This window comes from Giraffa tippelskirchi, chromosome 9, assembly GCF_054371585.1.
Source record: "Giraffa tippelskirchi isolate mGirTip1 chromosome 9, T2T-mGirTip1v1.2.pri, whole genome shotgun sequence".
Taxonomy (NCBI): Eukaryota; Metazoa; Chordata; class Mammalia; order Artiodactyla; family Giraffidae; genus Giraffa; species Giraffa tippelskirchi.
Window position 1 is genome coordinate 148,364,347 of NC_137283.1, and position 17,345 is coordinate 148,381,691.

The following is a 17,345-nucleotide window of genomic DNA, read 5'->3' on the forward strand; positions in this document are numbered from 1 at the left end:
GGAGAAGACTCTTGAGAGTCCCTTGGACTGCAAGGAGATCCAATCAATTCATCCTAAAGAAGATCAATCCTGGGTGTTCATTGGAAGGACTGATGTTGACGCTGAAACTCCAATACTTTGGGCATCTCATGCAAAGAGTTGACTCATTGGAAAAGACCCTAATGCTGGGTAGGATTGGGGGCGGGAGGAGAAGGGGACGACAGAGGATGAGATGGTTGGATGGCATCACCGACTCGATGGACATGGGTTTGGGTAGACTCCGGGAGTTGGTGATGGACAGATAGGCCTGGCGTGCTGCAATTCATGGGGTCGCAAAGAGTCGGACACGACTGAGCGACTGAAATGAACTGTCTTCGTTTTTCAAAATTATTCACTAGATCTTTGCCCATCTTTGCATAATCCTCATCCCAGTAGTGTACATATCCAAATTCAGGTTTTGCCTGATAATCCTGACCCTTAGAATAATTTTCTAGATACATTCCAAACCACAGAGTTGGGTTTCAAAAGGAACATTCTAGAAATGAACATTTGGGCTGTTTGAATCGTACTGACAAATGCATTTCTCTCTTTGATGCCATGCATTTTGGAATAAGAAATGACAAAAATCACTAATTCATATTTAACTTGCAGAATGTCTTAAAAATATTTGTTGTGCTGCAGAGCAAGGAAACACGCTGCTTGTCTGCTCTTTCTGATAAGAACATTCTTCTTTGAATTGCAATTTTACTATGTATTTGTCCTTATTATTCAAGAGCCTGTGGCAATCAGTGAGAAGAACGTCTGCATCTTTGGTTTTATAGAAATTTGTGTATCAAAAATCTGCCATGATGTAGTGCTATATCAAATAGGAATATACAGTTCAATAAGCATTGTATATTCGTAGCATTTTCGAGTGGAAAGAAACCAAAGCACTGGTTTGTTCTGGTTTCTAAATGTTTTCCAAAGAAATCTTCCATATCTGTCTTTCATTTCTACTTGACGTAAAGAAGGATAGAGATGTCATGGTGTAATACTTTTTTGTATAATAGCATTAAATTAGCCTCTTCTAGAATGCAAAGCATTTTCTGCTTCTTCATTTTATCATGATATACAGCAAATTTGTGGAGCAGGACAAGACAAGCATTATTCCTGTATTACAAGTAAGCACACTTAAATTTAAACGACAAGAAGAAATTGAAAATATTAATAAATGTGTGCACACGTGCTAAGTCGCTTCAGATGTGTCCAACTCTTTTCGACCCTATGGACTGTAGCTTGCCAGACTCCTCTGTCCATGGGATTCTCCAGGCAAGAATACTGGAATGGGTTGCCATACCCGCCTCCAGGGGATCTTTCTGACCTAGAGATTGAAGCCATGTTTCTTACGTCTCCTGCATTGGCAGGCGGGTTCTTTACCACTAGCACCATCAAAAATATAAATGAGAGCCTGCACCAAACTACTTCACGTAAGAGGAAACTTCATAGGGAGCTGGGTCCTAGAGTAGCTGATGAGACAGCCGGGATGTCCCTGCTGCCACCAGAGTCACATACAAGGAGGCCAAGCCGTGGCTTGCAGGACCCTGGGATCTCAGTTTGACTCAGAGGTACTCATGTACCTCACAGCGTGGCGTGCAGGCATGCCATTAAAAATCACTTAGGGAAACTTTCCTTCTTCCTCAGCAAACGGTTTCAAGGATAATGTGCTTTTAGTTTGTGTGTGTTCAGTCGTGTCCAACTCTTTGTGACACTATGAACTGTAACCCTCCAGGCTCCTCTGTCCATAGGATTTTTCAGGCAAGAATACTGGAGTGGATTGCCATTCCCTTCTCCAAGGCATCTTCCCCACCTAGGGATCAAACCTATGTCTCTTGTGTCTCCTGCACTACAGGCAAATTCTTGACCGCTGAGGCATCCGGGAAGCCCAATGTATTTTAACTCAGGCAAATATTAAAATTTCTGTCTCTCCCCCTACTCCCCCCCCTTTTTTTCTTTTCTTTCTTTCTTTCTTCTTCTTCTTTCTTCTTCTTTTTTCTTTCTTTCTTCTTCTTTCTTTTTTTCTTTCTTCTTATCTGTGTTGGGGTCAGGAAATGAAATTATAGTGTTGCTAAATATTAAGAAACATACGAGCTACAGCTAACTTGTAACTGAGTGTTTTCCCTTCCCTTCCTGTTTACTGCACATATCCAGATAGTTGCTGTTGGAAGGAAAGAGTGGTTTGCCCACTGAATATTATCTGAGTAACTATTCAGTGGCTGATGCACTTTCTTTTTTCAATTGTGATGAGTTGACTTCTGTATCAAAATTATTGTTATTATGCAAAATTAGCATCTTAAACAACACATTAAAGAGGAATGAAATCCATCACTTTTTTTTTTTTTTTTTTTAACATTTCCAGTGAGGAAAAAGGCAAGCAAAATAGCAACCAGTTTGGTGTTATTGAGCTTTTCAGTCTAACTTAGTCTCTTTGTCCAAACACAGAGCCGCTCAATATTTTACACATTTGCTTCAGATAACTTCCTCCCTCCCAACAGTGTGGATAAAACCCCATCACAGGATGGGAGATTGAGAAGCCTCAGTGATCACCAGAGACAAGAGATTTGACAAGCTATAGTCATGGTCTAACTCACCAGAACAATGAGTAAGACTGTGAACATCAAGTCATGCAATTGGATTAGGAAACAAAAGTGATGGCTGACCAGACACAGCACGTGGCGTCTGCCAGATGAGAAGAGAATAAAGCAAGGGTCGTGGGGACCTGGTGGGAAAATAGGAAAAAGATATGAGATAATTGGAGTATAGAAGAGAGACACCTGTTAAGGAACTTCACAGGAATTTAAACACAGGGCATTGCTAATCCACTCTATGAAATACTGGCTGATTTACCTACGAATGTTGTGTTTGGGATGGAAAGTGTGGCAGGCCAGAGAGTAGGGAGCTGGGGTCCACCTCTCCTTGCTGTGTGACCTTGGGCAAGTGCCTCTGTTCCTTCCTAGCTCAGTGTTCTCTTTTGCAAAAAACAGACTGAAGTGTTTCAGAAGCCCTTTTTAATTCTAAACATTCTAAAATTCTGTGACATCTCGAAATAACCTAGAGTAATGCAAATGTCACTTTTTGGAGGCCAGCCTTCAAAACAACCAAAATAGCAAAGACTGCCTACAAGCGCCAGCCAGTATTACCATGAGCCCAATCAGACACATTCATCACTAAGCAAAGAAAAATACATCTGATCTATTCTACAGAAATCAGACCATCCCAAGGAAGAGAAATGTGTCAAAAGTTACCGAATTATGTGCTGAAATAGGAAATATTGTTCTAGTTTCAGGTGACCTTTCATAGCAAGATCATTCACTTGCTGGTTATGCTGTCAAGTAACTTACTACTGCCCTTTAAAGGTCATTGCCGTGGGTGTGCCCCTGGGCGCTTCCTAATATATGTCTCTGATTTACTTCCTCCTGAAATACACCCAGTAATGAAGCATGCCTCCCTAACACTCTGAGTCGGTGGGAAACGTATTTCCCCATTGTAAACATTATTGCATTTAAACATATTAGTGGAGGTGGACGAGGGAAGGAAGACCACTTCATTCAAAACCTTTGTAACCTATACTGATTAAGGAAGTCAAAAGCAGACCCCACTGGTACGGCAGGGGAACTCTTTTCTTGTCTGCTATAAAAGCACACGTAGGATTTGTTTGCCAGAGACCATGTATGTATGTATATGTGTGTACGTGCGTGTTTATGCTCAGTCCCTCAGTTGTGCCCAACTTTTCGTGACCCCGTGGACTGTAACCTGCCAGGTTTCTCTGTCCATGGGATTCTCCAGGCAATAATACTGGAGTGGGTTGCCATTTCCTACTCCAGGGACCTTCTGGACCCAGGGATCAAACCCAGGTCTCTTGCATCTCCTGCATTAGCAGGCAGATTCTTTTACCGCTGGGCCACCAGGGAAGCCCTTGTATATATGCATGTATGTAACCTCAGCTCCTGGTGAGCCTCCTCTTCAATCTTTTCTGGTTCAAGGTGCTAGTCCTAGAGAGGCCAAGTCATACTGAGTTCTGATTCCTTAATAAAAAGGCTAGGACTCCATGACTGGAAACACTCATTACGGGGAGAGGTACCTGGGGCAGGCCCAGTGGCAGGTGGGGAAAATAAGAAGATGGACAGAGCAGGATGCCCAGTAGACCTGCCTAAAGCCAGGCTACTCGATTGAAGCTTCTTAAGAGCCCACAGGGGTAGACCTATGACCAAAGGTAGGTTAGAGAGAGAGGGAAACTGGGGTGGTTAGCTCATTAGGAAGACATACAACATATTTGCCAAATTACCCCTTTAGTAAGTGTGGTACTGCATGGTTTCCCGAGTTACAAGTCAGCCTTCATGGATTATTTTAAAAGTGACTAACAGGCAACTTTACCTTTGACCTTATGGTGACTGCTAGTAATATGAAGCAGTAGAGAAGGAAAAATTAAACCAACATATTTCATAGTTAAGGCTGTATCTTATGGAATATAATTCATACCTATTATCACCTAAATTAGTCTCTTGGTACTATGTCTCTTGAAGCAGAATTTTTAAATATTTTCTTTTTTCATGAATAAGCTTTTTTTAAGAAGGTTTTTTTTTTTTGCATGTAAAGCCATTCGCTTTTTAGGAAATTTTGTTTTAAAGGGGAAGGAATATTGAGTTTCAAACCATAAGATAAGGTTCTAGAATGGCCTGCACTGCCAACTAGGTGACTTTGGCAAGCAGTTCCTGGGTCTTATGTGATTGTCCTTTGTAAATCAGGGGGAGGCAAGTTACTCAGTTCAGTTCAGTTCAGTTCAGTCGCTCAGTCGTGTCTGACTCTTTGCATCCCCATGAACTGCAGCACGCCAGGCCTCCCTGTCCATCACTAACTCCCGGAGTCCACCCAAACCCATGTCCATAGAGTCGGTGATGCCATCCAGCCATCTCATCCTCTGTCGTCCCCTTCTTCTCCTACACTCAATCTTTCCCAGCATCAAGGTCTTTTCAAATGAGTCAGCTCTTCGCATCAGGTGGCCAAAGTACTGGAGTTTCAGCTTCAACATCAGTCCTTCCAATGAACACCCAGGACTGATCTCCTTTAGGATGGACTGCTTGGATCTCCTTGCAGTCCAAGGGACTCTCAAGAGTCTTCTCCAACACCACAGTTCAAAAGCATCAATTCTTCTGTGCTCAGCTTTCTATATAGACCAACTCTCACATCCATACATGACTACTGGAAAAACCATAGCCTTGACTAGATGGACCTTTGTTGGCAAAGTAATGTCTCTGCTTTTTAATAGGCTGTCTAGGTTGGTCAAAACTTTCCTTCCAAGGGGTAAATGTCTTTTAATTTCATGGCTGCAATCACCATCTGCAGTGATTTTGGAGCCCAGAAAAATAAAGTCAGCCACTGTTTCCACTGTTTCCCCATCTATCTGCCATGAAGTGATGGGACCGGATGCCATGATCTTAGTTTTCTGAATGTTGAGCTTTAAGCCAACTTTTTCACTCTCCTCTTTCACTTTCATTAAGAGGCCCTTTAGTTCTTCTTCACTTTCTGCCATAAGGGTGGTATCATCTGCATAACTGAGGTTATTGATATTTCTCCCAGCAATCTTGATTCCAGCTTGTGCTTCTTCCAGCCCAGCATTTCTCATGATGTACTCTGCATATAAGTTAAATAAGCAGGGTGATGATAAACAGCCTTGACGTACTCCTTTTCCTATTTGGAACCAGTCTGTTGTTCCATGTCCAGTTCTAACTGTTGCTTCCTGACCTGCATACAGATTTCTTAAGAAGCAGGTCAGGTGGTCTGGGAGTCCCATCTCTTTCAGAATTTTCCACAGTTTATTGTGATCCACACAGTCAAAGGCTTTGGAATAGTCAATAAAGCAGAAGTAGATGTTTTTCTGGAACTCTCTTGCTTTTTTGATGATCCAGCGAATGTTGGCAATTTGATCTCTGGTTCCTCTGCCTTTCCTAAAACCAGCTTGAACATCTGGAAGTTCACGGTTCACGTATTGCTGAAGCCTGGCTTGGAGAACTTTGAGCATTACTTTACTAGCATGTGAGATGAGTGCAATTATGCAGTAGTTTCAGCATTCTTTGGCACTGCCTTCTTCGGGATAGGGATGAAAACTGACCTTTTCCAGTCCTGTGGCCACTGCTGAGTTTTCCAAATGTACTGGCATATTGAGTGCAGAACTTTCACAGCATCATCTTTCGGAATTTGAAGTAGCTCAACTAGAATTCCATCACCTCCCCTAGCTTTGTTTGTAGTGATGCTTCCTAAGGCCCACTTGACTTCACATTCCAGGATGTCTGGCTCTAGTTGACTCAGATGCCTGCCTAATTCTATAAGAGAGTCATAGCCTATATAACCGTATCCCAGAATGAGACCACATTGACAATCCCAGGGCCAAACTCAGGTCTTCCCACAGAGTTGAGGAATTTATTAATAGAAAGTGTGTGGAACCAATAAAAGGTCTATAAAATTTAAATCTGAAAAGTCTGTGATGATCTTTCCCAGCTTTCTTTCCCTAAACCACTGCAGGCACTTGCTGCAGACACAGTTACTAGTGTTATGTTGGCTTGGCCAACCAATAGTCCTACTCAAATCGGGAGGTAGGAAAGTCAGTTCCACCAATCCTGAGAGAGAGAGCACAGGCAGATTAAAGTCACAGTTACTAGTAGTTTCTCTGTACAGTATAAGAGAAACCTTTCCTGCAGGTATTTGGGGCAGAGTTCGAAAGGCCCTTGTGTCATCATCTTACCCAGCTTAGCCTCCCTTAGTCTGACCATGACCATCACAGCAAAGGTTAAATCAGGGAAATGAGATGACTTTTTAGCAGAAACATAGTAAGCAATGACAGGAAAGTGCCAACCTGCCTAGGGGAAAAGCAATGCATTGCCCTCTGATTTACTCCTCAGTCTTTCATTCAGCACAGTCAGCTTTCATGCCCAAATAATTTTGGAAGAATTTTTGTTTAGCTTTGTTTCTGTTTGTTTTTTGGCCTTACTGCATGGCATATGGGATCTTAATTTCTCACCAGGGATGAAATCTGCAACCCCTTCAATGTAAGAGCAGAGTCTTAACCACTGGACCACCAGGGAAGTCTCTGGAAGGAATTTATTCATTTAGGTTAATATATTCCTGGGGCTTTAGAAAAGTACTTTACCTTTGAGTTTTCAGAGAAACTGTGTAGGTTTGTATGTATGTGATGCTGGGTTGAGGGGAGAAAAAGAGACAAATATGGAGTTAACAAAAATTAAACCTTACTTACCAGGGAGGTGAATACAGACCGGAGGATAGAATTACTTGTCATGATCCTGGGAACGCAAAAGCTGACCCGCGATAACTGTCAGGTTAATATTACCAACCCACCTGTGTCTCTGACACTTACCCCTATCAGACAAAGAAACAATATTCAAGAGTTATTGCAGGTAATAATATTTAAAGCCTTCAAATAACCCCCCAGGTGTCTTTTATTTTGAAATTCAGTCAGCCACATTCCAGGAGAAGAATCTTAGTGACTGAGAGGTATTGTTAAAATGGGGCTATCTGCAGGTTTCCTGGTCCAAGTCACTGAAATAAGCAGACCGGCTGAGGATGTTCTAAAAGTCCACACAGCAGGTGTGGGAGAGGATGGGATGAATGAAGAGAGCAGCATGGAAACATACACACTACCATATGTTAAATAGATAGCTAGTGGGAATTTGCTGTATGACTCAAGGAACTCAAACGGGGGCTCTGTGATAACCTAGAGGTGTGGGATGGGATGAGAGGTGGGAGGGAGGTTCAACAGGGAGGGGACATGTATATACTTATGGCTGATGCAGGTTGATATATGGCAGAAACCAACACAATATTGTAAAGCAATTATCCTTCAATTAAAAATAAATATTTTTTTTAAAAGAAAAGGTTTAGAGAGATGCTATTTCCTTAGACTTGGAAGCAGGAAGAGTTGATCATTATTTTGCAATAAAGAGGCAGGACTCAATAGAAGAAAAAAAATTGCACTCCAGTCAAGTGGTTCAGACTAAAATCTGCAGGGCCTTAGGAAGTTCCCCCAGACAAGCATCAGGTGATATTATTAATAACCAGAGAGCTAAACTATCCTGATTGCAGGATTATGTGGGTCAAATGTCTATAGAAGAATATGAAATCACATCATAGATTTAGGAAGGTTTTATATTGTTGTGTCTTTATTTTTCATTTGGATATTGCCTAGGACTTCTCTCAGGTACTTAAGTAGATCTTGATTTTTAAACCAAGATTTAGAATGTGTATATGCATACGCAAACATACACAGTCCTCCTAGGGACTAAGACTTCACATTCCCTAAGACACTTTAACAGATGGGAATTTTTCAGTGGGAAAATTCATGGCTGGTTAATTTGAGTCATTTATGAATAATAGTAGAGCTTCAAGCGAAGTAAAAATTCTTTGTAATTCAAGAGGTGATTGAGTCTTCAATGAGCCTATGCCTTGTATTCAACTTCTAGGAAATACTGGCTTAAAGAAGATGAGTCTATTTTAGGAAGTGTGTGAGGAGGAGTGAATCAGTTATATCCATCACTAATCTGTGCTAAGCAAAGCTACAGTCCCTCATTTTTCTTTCTAGCTGTTTTGAAGGCTGTGGGAAAGAAGCATTTTTTAGTCAATATTTTTATGACTAAATTAAATAATTTTTGTTTTTACTGACAGCACGATTAATCAAAGGGAAAGCATACAATGCTTTTCACTTATTCAATTGCTATTTATTGAGCAATTCCTTTGTACTGACTATTATATCAGATAATAGGCACTCAGTGGAAATTTAGATACAAACTCTGGCCTCATAGAGCTTATAGAGTAGTAGAAGAGACTGACTAGTAATCATACAATTGCAAACAGTGTGATAACCAATAACCTGATGCCCCTTGTCTGAGAACAGCCCCCCTAAGCACAGGAGTGGACCTCAACAGCTCTGTGTCCTTGAACCATCATGATCATCCCAAGGATGGATGTTCAATGTCAGCTGGCCAGGTAGAATCTCTTTCTTGTCTTTCAGAATTGGGGTTGAGAAATGCTAGTGTATCAGGGTGGATTGCTTGAACTGGATAAATAAAATCTAGGGCCGCAAGAGTCTTCCCTGGTGACTCAGTGGTAAAGAATCCACTGGCAATGCAGGAGCCACAGAAGACTCAGGTTCGATCCCTGGGTCAGGAAGATCCCCTGGAGGAGGGCATAGTAACCCACTCCAGTATTCTTGCCTGGAAAATCCCATGAACAGAGGAGCCTGGCAGGCTACAATCCATAGGATTGCAAAGAGTCGGACATGACTGAAGTGACTGAGCATGCATGCACGCAGGGCCATGAGAGGAGAGGTGTTTTATCTGACATGGAGCTGCCTAACAGAAAAAGAGTGGCAAGAGGTTGCCACACTCTGAAAAGGGGAAAAGAGGCAGACTGAGCCATCAGTAGCCCTATTTTCTGATGGCTTCCCGGTCATTGAATTGGTTCTCACCTTTCTGGAGGCCTAAGTTGTTCAAATATGCCTTTGGGTTTCATGAGATACCACAGCACATTTTTCCAATAATTTTTAGCTTGCTTTATTTAAAATGGGACTCCGCTGGTTATTACCGCAAGTATCTGGACTAACACATGTTCGTAAAGGAATTAGAATATGATGTGATGGGATCACCTAGGAAAGAATTAACTCAGTTTAATGGGAATCTGGAAGGGTTCCCAAGAGAAGTGCTATCTAAGCTGAGTTCTAAAGAAAGAGTAGAAATTAGCCAGGCAGAGAGCAGGTGGGGAACAGACAGAGGGAGTAGCTTGTGCAGAGCCCAGAGGTTGGGTAGCTTGGCACAGATTAGGAGCTACAGAGGTTCTCTGTGGGGGAAGCACTGGTAGGGCATTGTGTAGCTTTGTCGGAGGTGAGGATCAGTGTCAAGAGATGAGGCTGGAGAAGTCAACAGGCCCCACCTACACTCAGTAAAAGGCCCTTACACAAGGGCATGGACTCCAGGAGTGGAAGCCACCTTAAGGTCTGTTCACCACAGACATCCTGGCCTGTACTCAGTCCGGTTGCAGAAGAAAATATGGCCGCAGGGCAGCTTCTCTGGCTCAAGCCACTGTTCTATAATGAAGGGACTTTGATCTTGGTAAAGTTCTAGAAACTGAAGTCTACCAGGAAATATTTATGCTATATCAACCAATATCAACCAATATCATATATTCTACTTTTCTACAGATGTCATATTTGCTGTGTCTTGTGATCAAAGGTGACATTATGATTAGAAAGTGTACGATTAATTAAATTATGCCAGACCATGTTCAGAGGACTTCTGAAAACAAATGCTCAAAGTTGGCAATGTCTTTCCTGAATGCTTCATAATTGAGACATCTTAAAGTCTTTTTTCTCCAATTTCCTACTTTGTGTTATTTTTCTCTTCGTTAGATTTATCTGTATAGTTTATACAGAATCAAATAGTAGAGACATCCCCACCTGTGTTTAGTGTGCTTTGTGTGATGTGTAACACACCATCAGGGAGTTTAGGTCTCTATTACATGCCATCTGGTGATTCAGTGATATGTATGTGAATAAACAGTGACTCTGCTGTTCAACTACTTAGTATGTGCATTTAATTAAGTGCACAAATTCCTACAGGCATGTGGTTAAAGGGGCTTTGGCAGATTTCCCCTCCGGAGGGCTTGGCACTGTGTAGCTGAAACTCTCACCGGCATTGGAATTCCAAACATGCCTGCATTTGCAACAATAAGTAGTGGTTTAATATCATCGAGGCCTTTATCATCTCACATTTCAGTTTATAGCCCAAGCAGTTTAATAACTCACACTGAAACAGAGTCTAGTTATTTTAGATGTACTGTGTCTGTCTACTTCATACAAAATTATCAGTTATGAACCCCCAAAAATGGATGACAAAGGCAACCCAATGACATGGTATTTAAAAATAAAAACCTACCAAAATAAAATGTCTTCTTCTAAAATGTGATGACTGAAACATGGTACTTTGGAATTCCAAGTGTTTCAGACTAAAATTGATTGATTGTGTGTGTGTGTGTGTGTGTGTGCATTTTTTAAATGGGCACCTTGAATCCCATTTGAAGTGGTACAAGGGGACAGGAAGAAGGACCAGGAAGAGACCACCTCCAGCTCTCACACCTTCTCTGGTTTGGGAAAAACGAATATTACCTAGGCCTCAGTTTATCTCTGACAATCATATTCCCTGAAAAAATGCAAAGTAAAAGCAAATATAAACGAGCTGTGATAGAAAGTCCCATTTGACTTGATCTATAGACATAAAGATATCTGGTGACTAAATGCTTTGCTTAACTTCTCAGTAACTTGTCTGCGATTAACAAAGGTGAGGGGTGGAGGGCAGATTGGAGCGCAAGAAAGCCCCTCCGGGTGTGAGCATCTGAGGAGGTCAGTGTGGAAGCGGCAGGAACACCATGTCTTCCAAACGGGCAGGTATTGATCTGTCTGTTGCTGGCTAAGAGCTCCCTGTAGGAAGGCTGCAGTAGCAGCTGTGGGCTTGTAACCATGGCATGTTAAGGGACTTGCTGAACGAATCCCCAATTAAGCCAAAGAAGGAAGAGACGGTGGATTTATCTTTCTCTCTGGCAGAGGACGATGGGTTGGAGATAAAATCTTGTCTAGTGAAAGAGAGAGACATTGTCATGTAAACTGCATCACTTAAAAATATACATATGATGCTTGTTGTATTCCCAGTGCTTCTTTTCTATTGTATCATCTTTCTGGAGACCATGAATCCCAGAACAGATACCTAAGGGCTTTTATAGGCAGTTCAGGAGCTGAGAAACACTGTATCTTTTAGAATAGCGGTCCCCAATCTTTTTGGCACCAAGAACTGATTTCCTGGAAGACAGTTTTTCCATGGATGGGGGATGGGAGTGATTCACACACATTACACTTATTGTACACTTTATTTCTATTAGTATTACATCAGACCATCAGGCATTAGATCCAGAGGTGAGGTTGGGGACCCCTGTGTTAGCACATCATTGTATCTGATAGGAAGTGTTCAGATAATACTCAAATACCAAATATTGTCCCTCAGAATATCAGCTGTTTTTTTCTCCCCTTAACTCCTGTCCTTTTTCTGCTCACTGCCAGGAAAGTAGTAAATATAATGTCTGTATTTGCTGGTCCATGACCTGACCTCACACAACTCAAACTTTCACCCCCATCACCTTCTTGAAAGTTCCCCTAATCATGGAAACCCACTACTTCCCTCTCTAGTCATTCTCCTTGATCACTCTGCATATCAGACTCCACAACTGCTCCTCCTCCTGAAAAACCTTTTCCCTGGGCTCCAAGGACAAGGCAGCCCTGGCCCAAGAGGCCTCACGCATCTCTTGTGTGTGTACGTGTATGCTCAGTCATGTCCAACTCTTTGCAAACCAATGGTCTATAGCCCACTAGGCTCCTCTGTCCATGAGATTCTCCAGGCAAAAATACTGGAGTGGGTTGCATGCCCTCCTCCAGGGGATCTTCCCAACCCAAGGATCAAACCCATGTCTCTTATGTCTCCTGCATTAGCAGGCGGGTTCCTTACCACTAGCACCACCTGGGAAGCTCCATACATCTCTTACTCCCCTCTAAAAACCTTGTTAGTTTGGATGCCTCATTCCTATTGGTTAAGTTTATGGCTTTCACAGGGGTCTCTTGCCTGGCCCTTCATTATCTCATCTGCTCTCCTGAAACTATAGCCATTTTTTCAGAAATTCAATCTCATCCTCTCACTTGCACCCCTGCGCCCCCTTTCCATCCCCTGAGCATACAGTTGGTGCCTAACACTCTGCATATGTAGAAACTGAACTCATCTCGATGCAGGTCACCCTTCTCATCACACTGGCTCAAACCCTAGCTGTTTGTCTCTCCCCGACTTTCTGATTGCCTAGAGGCCGTGAGAATTCCTGATGGACAGAAGGTATGAGGCCAGACCTCATACTCCTTTCCAGTGACCTGGTGCAGAACATGGGGATGCCAAGGATCACTCCCTTCCTGGGAGAGGCTAAAGGAGCCTCTCTGACTTTGCCAGATCTTTCTGAGGCTGCAGTCTAAGCAGTTCCCACCCAACCGCCCCTCCTTGCCCCTCGTCCTGGGGTCAGACGTGGTCATGGTCTCCCAGCCTCCCTAGACTTTCTCCCCAGACCCTTCCTCCCAGGCGTTTCCTCTCACAAATCCTTGCATATTTAATCCTGTCTTGGCATTTGATTCTCAGAGGATCCAAACTCATACACATTCCTATCCAGATGGACTACAGAGTATCTTCGTAATGATTCTCACAGATATTTTTTTCTTTCTATTCCACAAATCTCTATTAATTTCTTAGGACTGCTAGCACAAACTGTGTGCCTTGAACAATGAAAATTTATTGTCTCACAGTTCTGGAGGCTGGAAATCTGAAATCAAGGTGTCAGTAGGTTTGGGTGTTTGTGGGGTGGGGCAGCAGGCAGTACCTGAGGAAGCATCTGCTCCAGGCTTCTTCTTGGTTCTAGTGACAGCCAGCAATCCCTGGCATCTCTTAGGCTTGTCAGTATTTTTTCACTTGATAACCAATTAGCACTGAAATTAGAAAGTTCGTACAAATTGTAAATGTTGTGCACTTTGAATAACTTGACAATAAAAATATTTTGAATCAGAGTTAACCTAAAATCATAAAAACCTATGTTTCATGATCACTGAGCTTTGGGATCCAATAAACTATCATTACTGCTTCTTCCTAGAAAACTTTGAACATATTCTCAAACCATTGGTTAAATCTAGGTATGCAGGCGGGGAATGACTCTGGTCTGGTTAAGGGCGTAGCCTCCCTTGGTAGCTCAGACAGTAAAGAATCCGCCTGCAATGCGGGAGACCTGGATTCGATCCCTGGGTCAGGAAGATCCCCTAGAGGAGGGCATGGCAACCCACTCCAGTATTCTTCCCTGGAGAATCCCATGGACAGAGGAGCCTAGCGGTCTACAGTCATGGGGTCGCAAAGAGTCGGACACGACTGAGTGCTAAGCACAGCACAGCACTCCCTTCCATATCCTGTTACGAGATCATGGCAAAGCACTCTTGATGCCCAGTTCCCTGACAATCCTTTGCTCTTCGTAGAAACCATTGAAGAGTGTGTTTTCATTCCTTTCAGATTCTTGTTACCATCTTCCCCTTTGTGCTTGCCTGTGGGTATATGTCAGTGACTTGGGGCAAAATGAGCTCACAGGAGATTTTGCAACATGGTACTGTCTTGTTGAAGTCACTTCTCATACAATTCCCTTTACATTATAAATAAATAAAAACTTGGTTTGAAAAGCCTAATAATGTTCACTGAGAAAATCCAGGCAGTAAAGAGGATGGGACAATCTAAGAACTGCTATAATTGTCTTTAGGTGATAACATCTTAATCTCTACTCCTTTCCTCTTTTCCTAGGTAAGTGATGTTTTCCCTTCGTTGCTTCAGGGAGTGGTGATTTGTCTGGTAAGTGTTCATTTTATTGGGCTGCATGGTGTTGCTTCAAAGCTGCATGTGAATTGCCTGAGAGAACCAAATAGCAAACCTGAACACATGAGGGGGCTTTGGACATGCTTTATATTGAAAGTGCTGGTATGTGTTCAATCTTTTTTAGATTAAAGTTTTTCTCTGAGATCTTACTTCGGAGCTGTGTCACAGCATGCATTGTTTTCCAGTCTGGAGAAGGGCCCAAGAGTTATGGCTTTCATAAATTATTTTTGTATGATTTTCTTTTTTTTTTTTTTACTTCTTTCTGCGTTTACTGAATATTTTTTGACTGCCTTCCATTCAGATTTTGATAAAATATAAAACTCCACATAGAGGCATTTTGCTTAAGTTTTTGCTTGTGTTGTGCCATGGTATTACGGTCTTTCAGTTTAATTGTTGCCAAGAACCTCCTTAATCTGGTATCCTCCGGTAAAACAGTTCTTTCCTCTGTACCGTATTGGATGGTCAGCGGGTACTCTGCACAATGTGGTGATTAAATCCTACTTTTCGAAAGCAATTTTATTAAGTTACTGAAATTGATATGTCCCTACCTTTTCTCATGATTCTGACACCGACACGTTATTTTACAGATGTCCTTCTGTCAGTTAGTTACTGAGAGCGTTGTTTTTCTAGGTATGTTGTTAATGCCAAGATTTTGCCTTTAAAAGAATGGCTAAGAATCCAGAAGGGAAATGAGTAACAGGGGAAAGAACAAGAGTCCTTTGATTTGTGAATCAGATTTCATAGTAGAATATACACAACATCTGATGGTTTTATTTTAGTTTTATGAGAGTTGGGTTCCACTTTGAGATAGCAAGGAAAACGCTAGACTACATTGTCTATTGCATTTAATATGGGAAATTAGGGCTTTCTGTGTCTAACATGTACTTGATTTTCTTATTAGCTATTGGTTCAGGTTATTGGTTTTGTTAGAAGTTGTTGTTGCTGTTGTTTAGTTGTTGTGTCCGACTCTTTGTGACCCTATTGTTAGAAGTAGTTGTTCCTTGAAGACAGTAGATTTGGTTCTACTATATTCTGTTATCTCCTCCTTCACATTGTTTATTTAAAATGTCTTGCTTTTATATTAATTAATTGAACTGAAATATATATGTTGCTTAAAGAGTATTTTATTTAAGCATTTAAGTTTATTTGGTTTTTGGCTTTTGATAATCTCATCTTAAATATGTTTGACTTGTGCTTATGTGTGCTTAATAGAACGTGTTTGAAGAAGGGCACCCAGAGGTGAACTAAATTGCTCTTGAAACATTTAAAAGACTGTGGATGTTGCTTTAAATAAGCTGTATGGGATGTTGACCCCATGCTGTTTTCAGTCTGGCAACAGAATTTTTCTATTAAAGGTTCTGGATTAAAAAGATCAGAAAACAGGAGACAGAAAGATGGAAGGGTGAGGAAGGTTAGATTTCAAACTTGCATAGGCCATTCCCCAGACTTTGAAGCCTCGCAGAGACCCACAGACATGTGAACCAAGACATTATTTGAACAGCTTGCTTAACAACGGGCTGAATAGTGAACCACATTTTAAATTGACAAAGTTAGCCCATGCTGGGAGTTTTTATTCTTTGCCTTTTGACCTTATTGGATGCCATAAATGAAATATGGTGGTATAGGTTTGAAAAGGCCTGAGCTTCTTATTTACACACCCCTGTGCTGGGGGGAAAAATACAAGAGTGAACAAATACATTATATTTAACTTTACCCCTTAACTCAGGCAACAGTAATATAAAGACACTTTGTTTCCAGTGTATAACCCCATTTTGGTATGAGAGCTTCTTTTGTTATTTTTAAATTCTTCTCATTTTATTCAGGTAAGCCACCCAGAAAGGTCAAATCTGGATAAGTCGCTGAGTTTTCTTTTCACTATAAAGAGAACCTGAAAATATCTTGCTTGAGACAAAGTCTATTTTAACTTGGCTTCATGATTTATATGTCTTTTATGAACATCTTCCTCTTTGAAGTAAGATGTACTAGAGTTTCTGCCAATGACTATGTCCAAGATGTCATTATTTTTCTTATTAAAAAATGCCAGCTATCTGTAACATATAATGACCATAATGAATTTCCACTTTTGGGTAAAAGTAACTGTATGATTATGTGAGTGATAATTGCACAACACTCATTTCTATGTTGATTGAAAATTCTCTTCTGGCACTATAAGCTAAGAGATACTATACCTCTTCAAAGTAAAATGTTTAATTATGCTAGGTACATTCTGTAATAGAAAATTTATTATATAATCCAAATATGATTAATATGTGTAGAATTGGGCATATAATGAGAAAGCATTATAATTAATATCTTTGCTGTATGTGTGAGTACTATGCTTGTAATATATAGTAAAATATAGAAATATAATGTGTCCTTGTCCTCATGAAGCTATATTATCAAAAGCAGACACAGGACATACTAGCTTTAAAAAAGATAGATAACAATACAAAATAGAATATGAAAGATGGTATAGAAAACAAGTGTCTTAGGACAATGAAAGGCGCTGAAAATTTGCACATAGTTAGCTATGCCGAGAAAACCCTAGTTTATTTTTCTAAGACTGGTCTGATCATTTTGGACTCTTACCATACCAGGTAGAGGGCATTTCAGACTCGCCAATTAACGTGTCTCAACCTCTTCTAATTTAAACAGTCATGGATAAGTAGGTGAAATTCAGCATCCTATAGATTCTGGCTCAGGTAATACCTGCTCTTTCTACCCCAACCATCACCCTTAGCATGGTTGGGTGCATGGGGGGCTTGAGGCATTGTCTCTTGGTATTGTGCTGGCTCACATGTGGGCACTGGCTGGGGCCCAACTGAATTGTGTCTAGGTTTG

General features: G+C 41.3%; 1 protein-coding gene across 1 annotated transcript in view; it reads left to right on the plus strand.

The window, feature by feature from the left end:
- SAMD5 (sterile alpha motif domain containing 5) overlaps window positions 1-16,958 on the plus strand; it is a 418,153-nt gene extending 401,195 nt beyond the window's left edge. Inside the window, exon 2 of the mRNA XM_081529913.1 lies at window positions 14,433-16,958. Coding sequence (XP_081386039.1) covers window positions 14,433-14,633 — 201 coding nt within the window. The 3' untranslated portion in view covers window positions 14,634-16,958. The remainder of the gene's footprint in view (window positions 1-14,432) is intronic.
- The last annotated feature ends 387 nt before the right edge of the window (window positions 16,959-17,345 follow it).